At 41.3% G+C, this 18,480-nt stretch overlaps 1 protein-coding gene across 2 annotated transcripts; it reads right to left on the bottom strand.

The window, feature by feature from the left end:
* Window positions 1–7,986: 7,986 nt before the first annotated feature.
* On the bottom strand, window positions 7,987–14,133 carry LOC311048350 (uncharacterized protein). Of its 2 annotated transcripts, none has more exons than XR_014601087.1 (5): window positions 14,051–14,133; window positions 12,913–12,946; window positions 12,300–12,435; window positions 11,703–11,817; window positions 7,987–10,127 (listed from the first exon to the last, which is right to left on the bottom strand). XR_014601087.1 is itself a non-coding variant. In XM_084061582.1 (5 exons), exons 2-5 carry the CDS (start codon window positions 12,929–12,931, stop codon window positions 10,074–10,076), a joined length of 324 nt encoding a protein of 107 aa, XP_083917708.1. In that variant the 5' UTR covers window positions 12,932–12,946; window positions 14,055–14,123; the 3' UTR covers window positions 7,987–10,073. The 2 variants fall into 2 exon arrangements, 1 of the variants encoding a protein (XP_083917708.1); XM_084061582.1 differs by having other exon boundaries at window positions 14,055–14,123.
* Between the last annotated feature and the right edge of the window lie 4,347 nt (window positions 14,134–18,480).

Genomic DNA, 18,480 nt, shown 5'->3' on the forward strand with positions numbered 1-18,480 from the left:
GCACGCAAGCATGTGCGACTGGATACTAGACTTCCTGTCGAACCAACACCAGGTGGTGAGAATGGGCAGTATCACATCCTGGAGCTGCAGTGGAAAGGGTCAGCGAGTTCAAATTCCTTGGAGTACTCATCGAGGACGAGCTCCAGTGGGACACACACACCACACATGTGAGGAAAAAGGCCCAGCAGCGACTACACTGGTTTCGCCGCCTGAAGAAGTACAGAGTTAGCCCCCGCATCCTCAGATTGTACTACAACAGCTCCATTGAAAGCGTCCCGTCAGGCTGTGTTTACAGCCTGGTATGGAAACTGCACCGCCCGAGAAAATAAAAACCGACAGCGGGCGGTGCGGTCAGCAGAACACATAATGGGAGTCGAGCTCCCCTCTCTCCAGAAACGATACAAAAAGAGGTGTGTAGCCATAAAGGACAGGCACCATCCCAGCCACCAACCGTTCAAACCCCTACAACGACCGCGGCCAGGCAAGGAGGCCTACTGTAGTACCAATGGCCAGACCACCAGTTTTATGAACAGCTTCCACCCGGCTATAACACTGGCTGGCCTTGGACTTTTGCTTTCCCCATAGACCTACCTGTGAATCTGGTATAAAGCAACCTTTTGTGGACCATGTGGTTGAACTTGACACTTGCCAATACTCTGCACCTTATCTACCATACACCTATTAACCTGACTGACTAAACCACCTTATCTACCATACACCTATTACCCTGACTGACTAAACCACCTTATCTACAATACCCTATTAACCTGACTGACTAACCACCTTATCTACCATACACCTATTAACCTGACTGACTAAACCACCTTATCTACCATACACCTATTACCCTGACTGACTAAACCACCTTATCTACAATACCCTATTAACCTGACTGACTAACCACCTTATCTACCATACACCTATTAACCTGACTGACTAAACCACCTTATCTACCATACACCTATTAACCTGACTGACTAAACCACCTTATCTACCATACACCTACTAACCTGACTGCCTAACCACCTTATCTACCATACACCTATTACCCTGACTGACTAAACCACCTTATCTACAATACCCTATTAACCTGACTGACTAACCACCTTATCTACCATACACCTATTAACCTGACTAACCTCCTTATCTAGCATACATCTTATCTAATGTTAACCTACTAACCATACAGCTTAATGCTAGCTTTCTAACCTGAAACTAACCAGCTTATCCAACCTGATAATGTTAATGTGATATGATCCTTATCAACCATGAATAGCTCATTGTATCATAAATGTCACCTTATCATCCATAAATAGATTGAATAGGAATGTAAATAGATGATATTATCACTATCAACAATGTAGTCTATCACATGACATGATAGGAGCCTTATCAACCATAAATAGGTTGTAATATCATATTATGCTACTAACACGCTCTATTAACTATATAGGACAGCACCATGGAGAGCTCCTAGTCCTTGATGCTTTAAAATTCATGTGTGTGTATGTTGACAGCATCGGTTAACATTATTACTATAATAAATCATTATTATTATTGTAATATTAGTATTACACTAACCCAGTAGCGTATGGTGGGTTCTAACGTGGACCGGGCCAGATTCTTAAACCCCCCCCCCCCCGCGGGCCGGCGGGGGGGGGGGGGGGGGCTCGCGCAACGATGGTTTGATGGGGAAACCGGTTTTTAATGGCCACCCATTAACAATCCGGCCGAATGCAAATAAGCCCGATTTGAAAACAAAGGCGAATTTCTGTGGTTGGCTACAACAGAATGGGTGATGGGGTGCTAATGTTGTTAGGTTGATTTTTTGTTTTTTTCCCCTGGGGGAGCAGAGTTTTCCAGACCGGGCCATGGCCCCATTGGCCTCTATGACGATACGCCCTTGCACTAACCTGCTTCATGGACTAAGAGCGTCGCTCTGGACGGTTTAAAATGAACGCATGTCTGTTGACAGCATCGATCCTAAAGGGGGTGAGAAAAGCCCCCCCCCGTTTATAAATGAACACAAAAGATAATGTGCGTGTGGTCGCGGCGCGCATTGCGTGCGTGTGAACGGAACGAATGTGTGAATAAATGCAGAATAGAAACGTGTCTCTGTACCTGCTGCTGTCTGTCCACGTCCCGTTGTGACTGCTTTGTTCCGCACGGACACACGATGGTGTTGTTGCGAGGGAGAGATATGAGAGAGAGAGAGAGAGAGAGAGAGAGAGAGAGAGAGAGAGAGAGAGAGAGAGAGAGAGAGAGAGAGAGAGAGATGAGGGATGAGAGAGAGACAGAGAGAGGGGGGGAGAGTGAGAGGGGGGTAGAGAGGGAGAGATGAAGGATGAGAGAGAGAGAGAGAGAGAGAGAGAGAGAGAGAGAGAGAGAGAGAGAGAGAGAGAGAGAGAGAGAGAGAGAGAGAGAGGGGGGGTAGAGAGATGAGGGAGAGAGAGAGGAGGGAGAGACAGAAGAGAGAGAGAGACAGAAGAGAGAGAGAGAGAGAGAGAGAGAGAGAGAGAGAGAGAGAGAGAGAGAGAGAGAGAGAGAGGCAGACAGAGAAAGAAAGAAAGAAAGGGGGGAGAGAGAGATATGAGGGAGGGAGGGAGAGATAGATGAGGGAGGGAGAGATTAGAGAGAGAGAGGGGGAGAGATGAGAGAGAGAGAGAGAGAGAGAGAGAGAGAGAGAGAGAGAGAGAGAGAGAGAGAGAGAGAGAGAGAGAGAGAGAGAGACAGACAGACAGACAGACAGACAGACAGACAGACAGACAGACAGACGTATACAACAATTACATAGGAGTGCTTGCAATTCATTTTTACTGAAAGAAGAAGAAGAAGAAGAAGAAGAAGAAGAAGAAGAAGAAGAAGAAGAAGAAGAAGAAGAAGAAGAAGAAGAAGAATCTATAAAAACAGTGGAATGAAGAGAAGGTGGGGGGGTGGGGGGGGGGTAGGGTTGGGGCAGCAAAAGCAAAAGCTCTATCGCCCCAGGTACGGTACTTGGTCCTGGGGACTCAAGGAGGTTTGAGTCACCAAACCTGAGGGAGCCGGAGGGGACATACGTTTGAGGAGGTCAAAGAGGTGGGGGGGAGCCAGATTGTTCAGTGCCTTGTAGGTGTTAAGTAGTATTTTGAAGTGGATTCTTTGTTTGACTGGTGTGATATGGTCTCTGGAACGGGTACTGGTGAGAAGGCGGGCAGCGAGTTCTGGACATATTGAAGTTTATTGAGGACTTTGGCGGTGGTGCCATGGAGAATACTGTTGCAATAGTCGAGCCGGGATGTGATGAAAGCATGGATGAGAGAATCAGCTGCAGAGAATGACAGAGAGGGCCGGAGACGGGCAATGTTCCTGAGGTGGAAGAAGGCAGTGTTGGTAACCTGGTTTCCATGGGGGAGGAATGAAAGGGTGGGGTCGAGAATGATGCCCAGGTTGCGGACGTGGGTGGAGGGTGTGACAGTGGAGCCATCAATATTGAGTGAAAAGTCTTGGGCAGAGCGGGTGAGGGAGTTGAGGCTGATGATGATGATTTCCGATTTGTTGCAGTTGTGTTTGAGAAAATGATTTTGCATCCATGTCTTTACTTCTGTGAGGCAGGCAGTGAGGGTGGAGTGGGTGGTTGCTGTGGTGGTCTTGGTGGAGAGGTGTCATCGGCATAGCTGTGGAACTGGAGTCCATGGTGGCGGAGGATCTGACCAAGTGGTAGGATGTGGATGATGAAGAGAAGGGGGCCAAGAACTGAGCCCTGGGGACCCTGAGGTCGAGGGGGATGAGGATGGAGAGGAAACCGGAGTCAGCAGACAGGAGAATGTCGTTGGTGACTTTTATGAGAGCGGTTTCGGTTCTGTTTGATGAGCAGAAGCCGGATTGAAATGATTCATAAAGGTTTGAGCTGGGTTCGAGCTGGGATGCAACAGTTCGTTCAAGGATTTTGGAGAGGTTGGAAATGGGCCGGTAATTGGTGGGGGAGTCGGGATCAAGACCAGGTTTTTTTCAGAATTAGGGTGATGGCAGCAAGCTTGAGAGCAGGGGCAACGTGGTCAGTGGACAGGGAGGAGCTTATAATATTGGTGATAAGAGGAAAGAGTACAGGGAGACCGTCAATAACTAAGGTGGAGGGGATTGGGTCAAGGATGCATGTGGAGGTTTTCATGCCGGAGGTTATAGACCGGGAGCCAGGCCCAGCCCTCATAATGTTTTCTGCTAAAAAAAATTCACTATGATTTCCTGTTAGCATATACCTTGGGCCATCACAAGTTCATACTGACCACCCCCAACTCGGGGCCGTTTGGTCTCAGGGGCCCCAAAACCCCCTTTTTTGGGGGCGAAATTATGTTAATGGCAATATTAATTTACTAAAATTACATAAATTGTCTTACACATATGAAATTCGGCATGGAGTATCCTGACACATAGGGGTAAGTAGCAAAATTGGATTCTGGTGCTTGCTACCATTGTACTTTTAAATATGACCACAACATCCCCAGAAAAACAAAAAAAAATACTGTCTGCTTGACAAATAACAACAAAGATGATTATTTCCCAGCACTTTATGGTGAATATCACTGCCTTACTTGTATATAGAAAACTTCCCATGTCCCTAAGCTTCAATTTGAGCCCAAGATGACCTTTGTATCTTCAACATTACTCTTTCTGTAGCCAAAATTCTGCATTATAGCCTACCTCAAATCGGAGAAAATTGAATATTCAGTCATAGTAGAGGCCCTAGGAGTGGTCCACGCGCGACTGTTTATTTTCTTTTCTAGTTTGGATTTTTTGGCATCCTTAGGACCTCTAATATAGGGATTTCGATGATCCCAAGAAAATAAGTGGTCCAAAGTGTGTTTTTTTCAATGTTTTATTACCCCTATGAGACCTGCGGGATTGCTGGCTGGAACGCCGGCGTATCTTTCGGAGACTATGGCGCGCTAGACGTAGCCCAAAGATAGAGATACCATTTGATTCTAGACAACCTCAGGTTTTCAATGGGACCAACCTCTTCATGCTACCTTGTCGGGAAGGGGGCTAAATACCTAATGATTCAAAGTTAGACAACATTTTGGGGAGGGGAAAACGGCCATCAACATTTTCCAAATGGTCCCTTGAGGTGTCACCTCAATATATGTGAATGGAAATGGGTTACATGGACACCTACAGCCTCCCCTGTACAGACATGCCAAATTTATGCCAATCTCATGCAGTTTTGGGCAAGAACCATGCAGTTTTTTGCATGCAGTACAAATATGTAATTTCCGCCTATTGTAAAAAGGAGACCACTTCTTACTGTATCTATAGCTGTATGAGACCACTGTACTTTATCTATTGCTATATGATACCACTGTACTTTATCTATTGCTGTATGAGACCACTGTACTGTATCTAGACCACTGTACTGCATATATAGACCATTGTACTGCATCTATAGACCACTGTACTGCATCTAGAGACCACTGTACTGTATCTACACCACTGTACTGAATCTATAGACCATTTTACTACATCTTAAGACCACTGTACTGCATCTATAGACCATTGGTCCAGTGGTCTACAGACCCTGGGGGGCCCAGACTCTGGAACAGCTTGCCCCCAGTGGGGGGCGGTCACCGCGAAGACTTGGTAGATGCAGTACAGTGGTCTACAGATGCACTAGAGTGGTCTACAGATATACTAGAGTGGTCTACAGATGCACTACGGTGGTCTACAGATGCACTAGAGTGGTCTAGAGATGCACTCGAGTGGTCTACAGATATACTAGAGTGGTCTACAGATGCACAAGAGTGGTCTACAGTTGCACTAGAGTGGTCTACAGATGCACTAGAGTGGTCTACAGATGCACTAGAGTGGTCTAGAGATGCACTAGAGTGGTCTACAGATATACTAGAGTGGTCTACAGATGCACAAGAGTGGTCTACGGATATACTAGAGTGGTCTACAGATGCACTACAGTGGTCTACAGATGCACTAGAGTGGTCTAGAGATGCACTCGAGTGGTCTACAGATGCACTAGAGTGGTCTAGAGATCACAACAGTGGTCTACAGATGCACTAGAGTGGTCTAGAGATCACAACAGTGGTCTACAGATGCATTAGAGTGGTCTACAGATGCACTAGAGTGGTCTACAGATGCACTAGAGTGGTCTACAGATGCACTAGAGTGGTCTAGAGATATACTAGAGTGGTCTACAGATATACTAGAGTGGTCTACAGATATACTAGAGTGGTCCACAGATATACTAGAGTGGTCTACAGATGCACTAGAGTGGTCTAAAGATGCACTAGAGTGGTCTACAGATGCACTACAGTGGTCTACAGATGCACTACAGTGGTCTACAGATGCACTACAGTGGTCTATAGATACAGTAGTTAGTCTATAGATGCAGTGCAGTGGTCTCATACAGCTATAGATCCAGTGCAGTGGTCGCTAGATGCAGTACAGTGGTCTTAAGATGTAGTACAATGGTCTCTAGATGGAGTACAGTGGTCTCATACAGCTATAGATCCAGTGCAGTGGTATCTAGATGCAGTACAGTGGTCTTAAGATGTAGTACAATTGTCTCTAGATGCAGTACAGTACAGTGGTCTTAAGATGCAGTACAATGGTTTATAGATTCAGTAGAGTGGGATATAGATGCAGTACAGTGGTCTAGATGCAATACAGTCATGGTCTCATACAGCTATAGATGAAGTACAGTGGTCTCATATAGCAATATATGCAGTACAGTGGTCTAGATACAGTACAGTGGTCTCTAGATGCAGTACAGTGGTCTATAGATGCAGTACAGTGGTCTAGATACAGTACAGTGGTCTCTAGATGCAGTACAGTGGTATCATACAGCAATAGATGCAGTGCAGTGGTCTCATACAGCTATAGATGCAGTGGAGAGTGGGGTAATGTGAGACACTTTTTACATTTTCTCCCCTCCAGGTGAGCTAAAATTATATATCAGTAAAATGTGCATATTTCCCATACATTTGGGATGTTTCCTAACAATGGAAATTATCAGAATATATTCAAGACAAAAGGCAGTGAAAATATGATTGTTTTAAAAAAAGTTTTCTGGTGTCTCACTTTACCCCAGGTCTGTATGGAGTTACATTTGTGTCTTTATTAACCAAACAAAAGAAAAATATTTGAGAAAGAAAAAATATAAACAGAGCAAAGAATAGTTTTGAATGAAAACAAAATAAAACAGCAAGCAAAGAATTATAATTAGTAAGCAAAGGAAATTATATAAAAAGAACAAAAACATTTTTTTCATTAAAACAAATTAAAAACGCAATCAAAAAAAGTATTTGCAAGCAAAAAAAATATAAGACTTGAAAGAAAAGAAAAAATAATGAGAACAAAACTTTTAAAATTCAAGAGTAAAAAAATAAGGAAAACTGTTTAAACTACATAAAACAAAATACTTAGTAAAATGTTTGGGTAATAAAATGTGTTGTGCTAAATAACATGTTTTTAATGTTTTTTTTCCTTGTTTGCCAATGAAAGTTTTTTTTTTCTGATTGCAAAACGTCTTCTCTCTCAAAACCTAAGTCTTTGGTCTCGATTCTTTTTTTCTCTCTCTCGGATTTTTTTGTGTGAGGGGTTGAAGTTCAGAAGGCGTGTCCTACGCTGAAAAGATGTAAGACACCTCTCCATTGGTCACTCGGAGTCTGAGTGACAGCGCCTCCCTTCCTTATGTAGTTTGTTGAATGCAGGGATGGAGGTGTGTTACGGCCAGCACTGTTTTTTGATTGATTGAAATATTAGCAGTTTGCCAAAAAAAACAAACAAACATGAAAGTACAGTTTAATGCAAGGTCAGCTAAGAGGATTTAAACCCAAGAAAGCCTATGACTTGTTTCCATTAAGGTCCTTCCTACTGAATTCATAGAGACATTTATGACAGACAGTATATACACTACTATGCAAAACATCATAAAAACAAAACATAAATATATGTACAGTAAACAGTTTGAGTAAACAGATTTATGGAATACTTTATTAACAGTAGGATACAGAGGTACGATTTTTACAATGATGTTATAAGGATAACACACAAAGGCTTGTTTCCATTGTGGTCCTCTGGGACTGAGGTCAGAGCTCCATCCCAACTCTGGGCGCTACACTATTGAGCATTTTAGGCTATTAGCAATTCAGATGATTCCCTAATGCTAGGTTTCTGTTCTACTTACAGTTTGTGATCTGTATTTAAAATTGTTGTATTGTTGTTATTGTTATAGTAGGCCAGTGGTTCCCAAACTTGGGACCGGGACCCTCAGAGGCGGTCCCCAGATTAGCTTAATGGGCAACATAGTTTTCTCTCTCAACAGTATAAACAAACCAACCTATACATACCAAGTGTATACAGGGTAACATATTTTTAAGTGACAATTTAATGACTTTTAAGACCTTCTTAAGGCATTGTGCGCAGTGCGCTTGTAGTTTGGCTATTTTCACAATATTTATCTGTGGAACCGAGTAAAACTAAATGTAATTCCTACAATTTCAAGTGCTTGTCAGGGTGGGTGGTCCCCAGTTCAAGTATGATTATTTTGGGGGGTCCCCAGTTCAAATACAATTATTTTAGGGAGTCACAGCCTGAAACGTTTGGGAACCCTTGAAGTTATAAAATAAAGCTATACATTATTTCATGTTATATTCATTATTCTAATTAAGGCAAGGCTGAAGTGACTGGCCTACTGGCCAGGCCCATTCCAGATAGACTGCTTTGGAAACGTTTAGTCTGATTGTGCGCTTACTTTATGATCCATCATCCAAGGCCTGAGGGTTCGAATCCACTGCGGGTCACTTTTTTATGATAGGTTAGTTAGTGTCAGGTTAAGGTAAGGTATAGTTTTCTGTGAGGCTATTGAATTATGCTGGCAGCATCACAAGAGCAGAGGTGAGGGACCCACATACCCATCAAGAGACTACTGACTCACTCACTGAAACTCATACCCTAGGGAAACCTGGTGGTAGACTTGGGTTGGATTTCATTTGCCCAATTGAATTAAAAAGGTAATAGTACAGATTATTTGGGACTGTAGCTTTAAATGCCACATGCATATTTTCAACCTGCCAACAATACCTTAAATCCTAACAAATGCAGTTCTAACTTAGCATGCAGAAGCACTTTTTGTTTTTGCATTCTCAATCAGCATTTCAGTATACACAGACAAGGCCTAAATTGAGCGGAAATGTATTTATCCAACATTGACTTTCCTATAATTAGCATAAACTGCATTTGAAGGTCAAATTAACAGATAGCAATTCACCATGTATTCATACAACTACATTTTCAGTGAAAAAGATTTTAAAGATTTATTTTTTTAAACAGTTACACTGTCAGTGTTACACTGCCAGTGCCCTTGAAAGGTGCAAACATTTCAAAAGTTAGGGAGGGTAAGTGATTTTCTTTCGTTAAATTAAGTGTTAAATAGCTCTAGCTCTAGATTCTGATCGTACTCATTGCTTTAGAGGGTTCAGTAACATGTCTCTCCGGCTATCTAACAGAAAATGCATTCTCAGGTTGGGATGCCAATTTTATCCAATCAAGGAAACCTCAGTCAAGATACAAAAGTGAAATTGGAAGTGATGACACAAATAAATAAGCAGACACAATTGGACCTGGAACACTATAAAAATGAAGAGGGTGTTCTTTGCATTTCATTTCTACACCACAGCTGACATTTTTAAACAATGTACCCCCTCCTGCTGTGATGTCATCCAAATGTCATAGTATATGATGTCCTCACATCAGGACAGTGCAATTTAGGTTCATAATCGTCCAAGTTCACTTTTAAGTTTGTATCCTTAACACAAGTAAAAATTGACAATGGACTGGAGTAAAAAAGTGACAATGTACAGTTATTTACAAGTTACACTCTGTCAAAGCTTGCACCGTTAATGTCAGAAAGCAAGTTGGTCTTAAAAGACTCATAATCTTCAAGGTGGGCTGTTGGAAGTGTTACAAGCACTAACAATTGGATAACAAACAGTGTGGCCTGTGGACTAGACAGTTGTGGTCAACTATTTTGATTTTCTTTCTCTCCGACACCAGCAAATGCCTGTGTCCCTGCCCAGTCAGCCATTGCATCACCATGGGCACAGAGGGTCTCTCTTCTTCAGCCGCATCTTCTGGTTGTACATCTTAGAAAGGACAAGAGATCAGAATCAACATCTGAAGTAACAAGTTTCAAAGCTTAAACAACTCATTCACAAGAATCACCAATAAAATACACAACGGACCAAATATGATTATGATCGGAAACTGTATTATTTGTCTGACAGTCCGATATCCAGATAATGAAATTGTGTTGTGCTACTGACAAGATACACTACGATCAGTTGAGAACATTGCTTGCCCTGTACCCGGTTAGTTAGTGGCTCCACTTCTTTTTCCTTTATGAAAATAAACAAAAAACTACAGAGCTTGCACAAAAACACATTTCACCCATTGTTTTACACCTGTAAACCTGTGATGTGACAATAAAGATCATTGTGACAAAGACTATTCTGATTCTAAAATTGGTTAAAATCTGGGCATATTATGTGCTGTATGAGTGTAGGACCACCGGCTTCGAATGCTATCAATGCATTGAATGGGAGATTATCACGTTTTATCAGACCATTGAATGGGCGAAGTAGGCGAGCTACCGTCTACCCCGCGATTTGTCAGACCATTCATTGGGCGTAATCAGGAGCTACTGACCTACCGACGGAGGCGGAGCAGTCCCCACAACAATATTTACGATTCTGTCCATATCGGTACATAACTCGAACGGCGCTGAGTAGGCACAGGCGAGGGTCGCACCGCTCCGGACGGCAACTCAGTCGCCTTAGCTCCTTCGGTGGCCCGTCGCGGGGCTCCACCTCGCCTGAGACTGCGCGCCTCCGTCATGGTCCGAAACCGAAACAACCAAAACCAAAACCGAAACTAAAGTATTTAAGTCATCTCCGTCGGTAGGTCAGTAGCTCCTGATTACGCCCACTGAATGGTCTGATAAATCGCGGGGTAGACGGTAGGTCGCCTACTTCGCCCATTCAATGGTCTGATAGAACGTGATAATCTCCCATTCTATGCATTGATAGCATCCGAATCAGGTGGTAGGACAGGGTTTCTCAAAGTGGGTGCCGTGACGCCCAGGTCCAAGTCCAGGGGTGCCGCAAAATACTTTGATAATGTTTGGAATGTATCAATATCACTTCAGTTTAACACTTAGAACCTCTACACTTAATAAAACGGAGTTGAGGTGCACCGTACTTGGTGCGTAATCTCTTCACCAAAATTAGCAATCTACAAGCTCACAACGCGTTGTGAGCTTGTAGATCTGCTATTTTTGGTGAATGTTCCCCTCAGAATAGGAATGCTAGGGTTCAAGTGGTTAAACGTCAAGTATAATGTTATTTGCAATGTGTCCTGTAATGGAAACAGATATTCTCTCAGTTTTCCTTGTGACAAAATGTAATTTAGGGGGGAGGATTTAAATAATACATACCATAATGTGACATAAATGTAAGGTGCTGTAAAGTAACAATGTAATTCAGGGGTGCCGTGGATGAAAAGTTTATTTACACGGGTGACCTGAGCCCAAGAAGTTTGGGAACCACTGGTGTAGGATCTCCTAAGGTATAGGAGATCCTACACCAGTGGTTCCCAAACTTCTTGGACTTAGCTTAGGACCTAAGCCAATATCAAAATGTCTTATGGAAGGTTTTACCTACCCTCAAGTAAAAGATATTGGAAGTTATCCAAGATCTTCGACTCCTCCACATGATTTGCCGAGCCTTGTGGAGACATTTCTGGGACCAGGTGTGACACAATGTAATGCACGCCCACCTAAGAAAACAAAAGAGTATTACAGCCCAACAGTTTGATCCAACAATGAAAATACCATTTGGCACTTGAGGAAATGTTAAGGCATTCAAAATAATACAAGACTAGAAAAAGCGCTCCTCGGAGCACAGGTCTCCACCAGGTAAGGTAGGTTATTGTGGGCCAGCAATGTTGGGAATGCGCCAATAAGGATGGAATATGAAAAATCGGATGGAGCCGTCTTGATCACTTGACTATAGAGATAATGTGTAACGATTTGCATGATGTTTGCACACAATTTGGAGGAGTAATATAAACACTGTGGCCCATGTGAAAAAATTGGGGCAGAGGTTCGGCTCTGCCATCCAGGGAGTGCGTGCACAGTTGGCTGCGATCCAGCCAACGGTGCCAGAGATTAGCTGTCCACAGACGGAACCACACATGCATGCACGCACACACACACGCCTTTCGGCCTGCAGAGACAAAAAATATACACTTGAACATACCATGTCATCTTCCCCAACAACAAACATACTGCAACACTCCATTGGCTATCTCTTGATGAGGTCGTAAACCTCAAGGCCTTCATGAAGCTGTTGCAGCATTGGTATGTGTTTAGTGCGCATGTGTAGGACAAGAGCCCTTACAAAAGGAAAAGAATAACAGACATCAAATTTTATGACAGCCATTTTAAAATGTACAATTACAATTTAGGCATTTAGCAGACACTCTTAAGAGTGATTCACAGTAAGTAAGGCAAACACAAGCAGGGGTTGACACTAACGGTTGCCCGACTGCCCGTGGCAAGTTAATAAAACGTTCAGGCAAATGGAGTTTGCCTTCAGGTTGCCCGATGGGCAAGTGCATTCCGTCTTTATTAAATAATATTGGCTATTTATGAAGAACAATGCTACTTTTTTACAATTGGCAGATGCACTCATTCAAAGAGACTGTCGCCACTCTGCAGTTATCGATTGGATTTAACATTGATTTGTTCTTATTGTTCAAGTCACACAAACGCAGGACAACACTGGAAAACAACTTAATATTTTGTCTCTGTTGTCCCGCAATGACCACAAGGTGACCAAATGTATGTGAATGTGAACAAATTATCCTTACCTGGGCCTGTGGCCTGCATGGTTGGTTCTGCATTCTGCCAGGGAGACAAGGAGAAGTTATTGTCATTGAGGCCATAATACATGGCTACAGGCTGTAGGAGCCTGAATGTGTACCGTGTTGTTTTCATATTTTTGATTAGGCTGCTTTGATTTTGATTAAGAAACACTTTTCTTGGGTACTATCATTTCGGTCAATTAGGACATTGGTGTGGTTTCCCCTTTTACTGTACCGTGTACAGTAGCACGTCGGTGTGGTGAGACAAAATAGAATGCTTAAGTCAGGGGTCTTCAACAGGGGGTCCGTCACCGTAACCTAGCATCCCTCCCTACTACTGAAGAGAACTTTAGCCAAAAATAGCAGATCTACAAGCTCACAGCGCCTCGCACTACAAGCTTGTAGATCTGCTATTTTTTGGAAAGATGTTTGGTGTAGAGAGAAAAAAAGAGCAGACCAAGTACAGAGTGAAAGGTCTTTACTAAGTAGTTCAGCCCTCAAATACTAAGTATTTGAGGGCTGAAGTGGTTAAATGTCTGAAAATACACATTAACATGAATCCAACTTGACAGTGTCTGTCAAACAAGTCTATGAAGCTATCTATGAAATATATGAACAAGTTTAATCTTCATTTTATACACTATGTATTGGGGCCCTGCTTCATCTCTCTCTGAGCTAGGGGGTTCTTGGCCTGAAAAGCGTTTAAGACCCCTGGCTTAAGTTTCATACTCATTTGGGTTCCCAGAACAACAATTATGTCAATATATTTAAACAGTTACGCAAACGTCAGAATGTACCTGTTTGGATGCGTCGTAGTTGAGAGCCTAGCACACTAAGCTGCACTTTTCATTTACTCAATGATAATAGTTGCATCAAACAACGCTAAAATAATTGCAGCACATCACAATAAGAGCATGAACTAACGTTATGGATGATTGACCTGGTAACTGGAGTAGCTACATAATACACATGCAACGACATGCTGCAGGCTGGCAATAGGCGTTGGACGCGCGAGTCACGGAGTGACGGCCACTAGCAGCACAATTATGTATTTTAAATTACTATCTTATATAATTCAATTAAATAAAGTCGCCATAGGCCTAATATGTGAAAAGGTGAAAAGGAGGGAAGTTAAAATACTTACGCACCACTGACTATCTGCCAAAGTGTCGCACCACAAAAATCTGCCACAGCTGGAGAAATGTACTGGACAGGAGTAGAATGTTGTTGTTGGCCGGGGGAGGGGGGAGGTTAAGGAAGTTGTCAAGCTGTCACTCAGACTCCGAGTGACCAATGGAGAGGTGTCTTACATCTTTTCAGCGTAGGACACGCCTTCTGAACTTCAACCCCTCACACAAAAAAATCCGAGAGAGAGAAAAAAAAATCGAGACCAAAGACTTAGGTTTTGAGAGAGAAGACGTTTTGCAATCAGAAAAAAAAAACTTTCATTGGTAAACAAGGAAAAAAAAACATTAAAAACATTTTATTTAGCACAACACATTTTATTACCCAAACATTTTACTAAGTATTTTGTTTTATGTAGTTTAAACAGTTTTTCCTTATTTTTTTAATCTTAAGTTTTGTTCTCAATTATTTTTTCTTTTCTTTCAGATCTTATATTTTTTTGCTTGCAAATATTTTTTTTTATTGCGTTTTTAATTTGTTTTAATGAAAAAAATGTTTTTGTTCTGTTTATATAATTTCCTTTGCTTACTAATTATAATTTTTTGCTTGCTGTTTTATTTTGTTTTCATTCAAAACTATTCTTTGCTCTGTTTATATTTTTTCTCTCTCGAATGTTTTTCTTTTGTTTGGTTAATAAAGACACAAATGTAACTCCATAGGTCTGGGGTAAACCGAGACAAACCAGAAAAATCAATGGGGTAAACTGATCCACTTACTTTTTTCAGTTTAAAACTACCATAAAAACACATGTTCTAACAGTTAGAATACCGACAGCTAGCTTGACAACCACACATTCCAGAACTAATGTCAGACTAGTAACAGAATCATGGCAATTGGTCATTAAGCACATTTTGCTCTACACAATTGGAAGGTGTCTCACTTTACCCCAACAGAGACAAACCAGTTTTAACCAATCAAACCAATATTAGATTATCAAACCAATTGGATTATCAAACCAATATTAGATTAAACTATGTTTAAGTACTAAACTTAACTTTGAGACAGTTTCCCACTGTACCCAAAGCCATTTGTCTCACTTTACCCCACAGCCACATTTTGGTGAAAAGGACCACTTTTAGCAATTCTGGCTAATCTTCAATTAGCATTAATCACATGGATGTATAGGTTTGTAGTTCATCAACATGCATGACATAAGTTTTTCTAACTGAATCAATATTCTTTGACACAACAGCTGATTATGTTGACAGCCCAAAAAATTACTTTTACATGCAAAAAACATATTTTAGTGAAAAAAACATGCTTACTACAGCACAATGAGGTCCTCTCCTCCATGGTAAGTGGGAAATGGGAGGGGCTTCAAAATCTAATGGTCATATGACCACACAGGTGTTGTGGTCAGGTGATAAGGGGGGTGTCTCACTTTACCCTGTGTCTCACATTACCTCACTCTCCCCTACAGTGGTCTCATACAGCTATAGATACAGTAAAGTGGTCTCCTTTTTACAATAGGCGGAAATTACATATTTGTATACTGCATGGAAAAAACTGCATGGTTCTTGCCCAAAACTGCATGAGATTGGCATAAATTTGGCATGTCCAGCCAGCAATCCCGCAGGTCTCATAGGGATAATAAAACATTGAAAAAAACACACTTTGGACCACTTATTTTCTTGGGATCATCGAAATCCCTATATTAGATGTCCTAAGGATGCCAAAAAATCCAAACTAGAAAAGAAAATAAACAGTCGCGCGTGGACCACTCCTAGGGCCTCTACTATGACTGAATATTCAATTTTCTCCGATTTGAGGGAGGCTATAAAGCAGAATTTTGGCTACAGAAAGAGTAATGTTGAAGATACAAAGGTCATCTTGGGCTCAAATTGAAGCTTAGGGACATGGGAAGTTTTCTATATACAAGTGAGGCAGTGATATTCACCATAAAGTGCTGGGAAATAATCATCTTTGTTGTTATTTGTCAAGCGGACAGTATTTGTTTTTGTTTTTCTGGGGATGTTGTGGTCATATTTAAAAGTACAATGGTAGCAAGCACCAGAATCCAATTTTGCTACTTACCCCTATGTGTCAGGATACTCCATGCCGAATTTCTATGTGTAAGACAATTTATGTAATTTTAGTAAATTAATATTGCCATTAATATAATTTCGCCCCAAAAAAGGGGGTTTTGGGGCCCCTGAGACCAAACGGCCCCGATTTGGGGGTGGTCAGTATGAACTTGTGATGGCCCAAGGTATATGCTAACAGGAAATCATAGTGAAACAAATTTAGCAGAAAACATTATGAGGGCTGGGCCTGGCTCCCGGTCTATTATGGAGGATAGGTTGGATGTGGTTATTTCAGTGAAGGAAGTGAGTGGGTGGCTGGGGAATAGAGGGGAGGCTGGTTCAGAATCAGGTGTGGAGGTGGAAGAGGTGGCCAGTTCAGTATGTATGTAGTCGATCTTTGACTGAAAAAAAAGATATAAATGATTCAAATTTGCTGGTGGTGAATGAGGTGGTGGTGGTGTCCATGGGCTTGAGGAGTTTGCTGACGGTGGAAAAAAGTGACTTTAGATTGTGGCTGCCGGATTGAATGACGGAGGAGTAGTGGGAGGTGCGTGTGCTTGAGGGTGTCTTTATATTGTTCCTGATGCAGTTTGTAAGCCTGAGAGTGGACAGTGAGACCCGTTTTCTCCGAACTGAAATGTTGTAAGCTAGTTAAAACAAGGTATAACAAAGCTACTGTCATGAAACCTTTGTTACGCTGAATGACAAAAGTGTTTCACTGAATGATGGAAAGCTCATAAACATATTTAACAGGCAATTCTGTGGCCACCTTTATAACGTTTTTACCGTGACCTATAGACGGGTTTCCGAGCGACGTCATCACAGAGCAGAATGCGCAATCTGCGCATGCCTGGGGGTGGAAGGCGCGTTCGAAAATACAGCCCTGAGCGGCAGTGAGCGCACTGGCCAATACAAACTAATAGGCGAGTGTGCTCCGGTGCGTAATTTCCAAACGCACCCATAGGCTTCCCCCCGCAGCTGCGCGGTCATATTCCTCTCAATGTTTACTAACAGGAAACCTGTCTATAGAGATTATCCTTACTTTTCCTTTTTTTCCCCAATTATAAATAATAGCATTACAAGTATTTTTTCTGTGTGTTGCACTGAATAACGTTTTGTTCCAAAGGTTAGTAAGAAACCGTAAAATCATAAAATATTTCAGAGATATTTAGTCAACTCAACACTAGAAGGACTTCAGTAGGTCATCTTTGTTATGACACATTCTCGACAAAAGTAATACAAGTTTTTAACTTTTTAGATATTTTTAGATATTTTAGATATTTTTTGAATATAACCCATTGTATTATATGTTGTTGTGAGCACTAGCACAATTAATTCATTTATTTTTATGGATATGGATTTGAACATTTTAAAAATAGTTTTGTCATTAAGATTTTTGCCCAGACAGTTACACTGAATGACATTTTAGAGCTGAATAGCAGAATCAAATGAATCGTTTGCAACACAAATGTTTCTCTGCTCCCAGTATATATATATATATATATATATATATATATATATATATATATATATATATATATATATATATATATATATATATATATATACTATAATTTGTATTCTATATACATCTTCTATATACCAGTGGTTCTAGGACCCCCCCAAATTAATATGTATTTGGCCATGAACCACCATCTGAAAATATTTAGCGCCAGTGACCCCCTAAATGAGAAGTACTGTACAATAATTATAAGTCAGAAATGTTCCAAAGTTAAAAAAAATAACACACGCACGCACACACGCACGCATGCACGCACAGTCTTACTTCAAACTCCAAATGTTTCTGTATATAATATAATATAATATAATATAATATAATATAATAGGCCATAGAATGCTCTAGTCTAAATAAACACATTACCAAAGGTTTTCAATATCGTTTGACCTTTGGCACCCTCTTGTGGACTCCAATAGGAAATAACTGATATCCAAGACCTCTCTGTGTCCAAGACCAGAATGAACTGATATCCAAGACCTCTATGTCCGAGATAGATAGATAGATAGATAGATAGATAGATAGATAGATAGATAGATAGATAGATAGATAGATAGATAGATAGATAGATAGATAGATAGATAGATAGATAGATAGATAGATAGATAGATAGATAAATAGATAGATAGATAGGCCTACAAGAGAGATACAAGAAATCACCAGTCCCAGTCTCTTTCTTACTTAATATTTGACAATTTGGCCAATTTGGTATTAAAAATGTCTTAAAAGTTCTTAAATTGTAACTTTAGAATGTGCAGTCTATACTCTATGTTGGTTTGTTTACTGTTGAGTGAGAAAACAATGTTTAAATTAAGCTGATCATCTGGGGCCCGTGATCATCTGGGGCCC

This window comes from Gymnoscopelus microlampas (genome assembly GCF_963454915.1).
Source record: "Gymnoscopelus microlampas genome assembly, chromosome: 7".
NCBI lineage: Eukaryota > Metazoa > Chordata > Actinopteri > Myctophiformes > Myctophidae > Gymnoscopelus > Gymnoscopelus microlampas.

What these genes read in the sequence shown, in the direction of transcription:
- LOC311048350 (XM_084061582.1), bottom strand. An exon ending in TTGTTGGGGAAGATGACATG is followed by an intron (nt 11,818 to 12,299) that starts GTATGTTCAAGT and finishes TTGTTTTCTTAG; the next exon opens with GTGGGCGTGCATTACATTGT. An exon ending in CCAATATCTTTTACTTGAGG is followed by an intron (nt 10,128 to 11,702) that starts GTAGGTAAAACC and finishes GTCCTTTCTAAG; the next exon opens with ATGTACAACCAGAAGATGCG.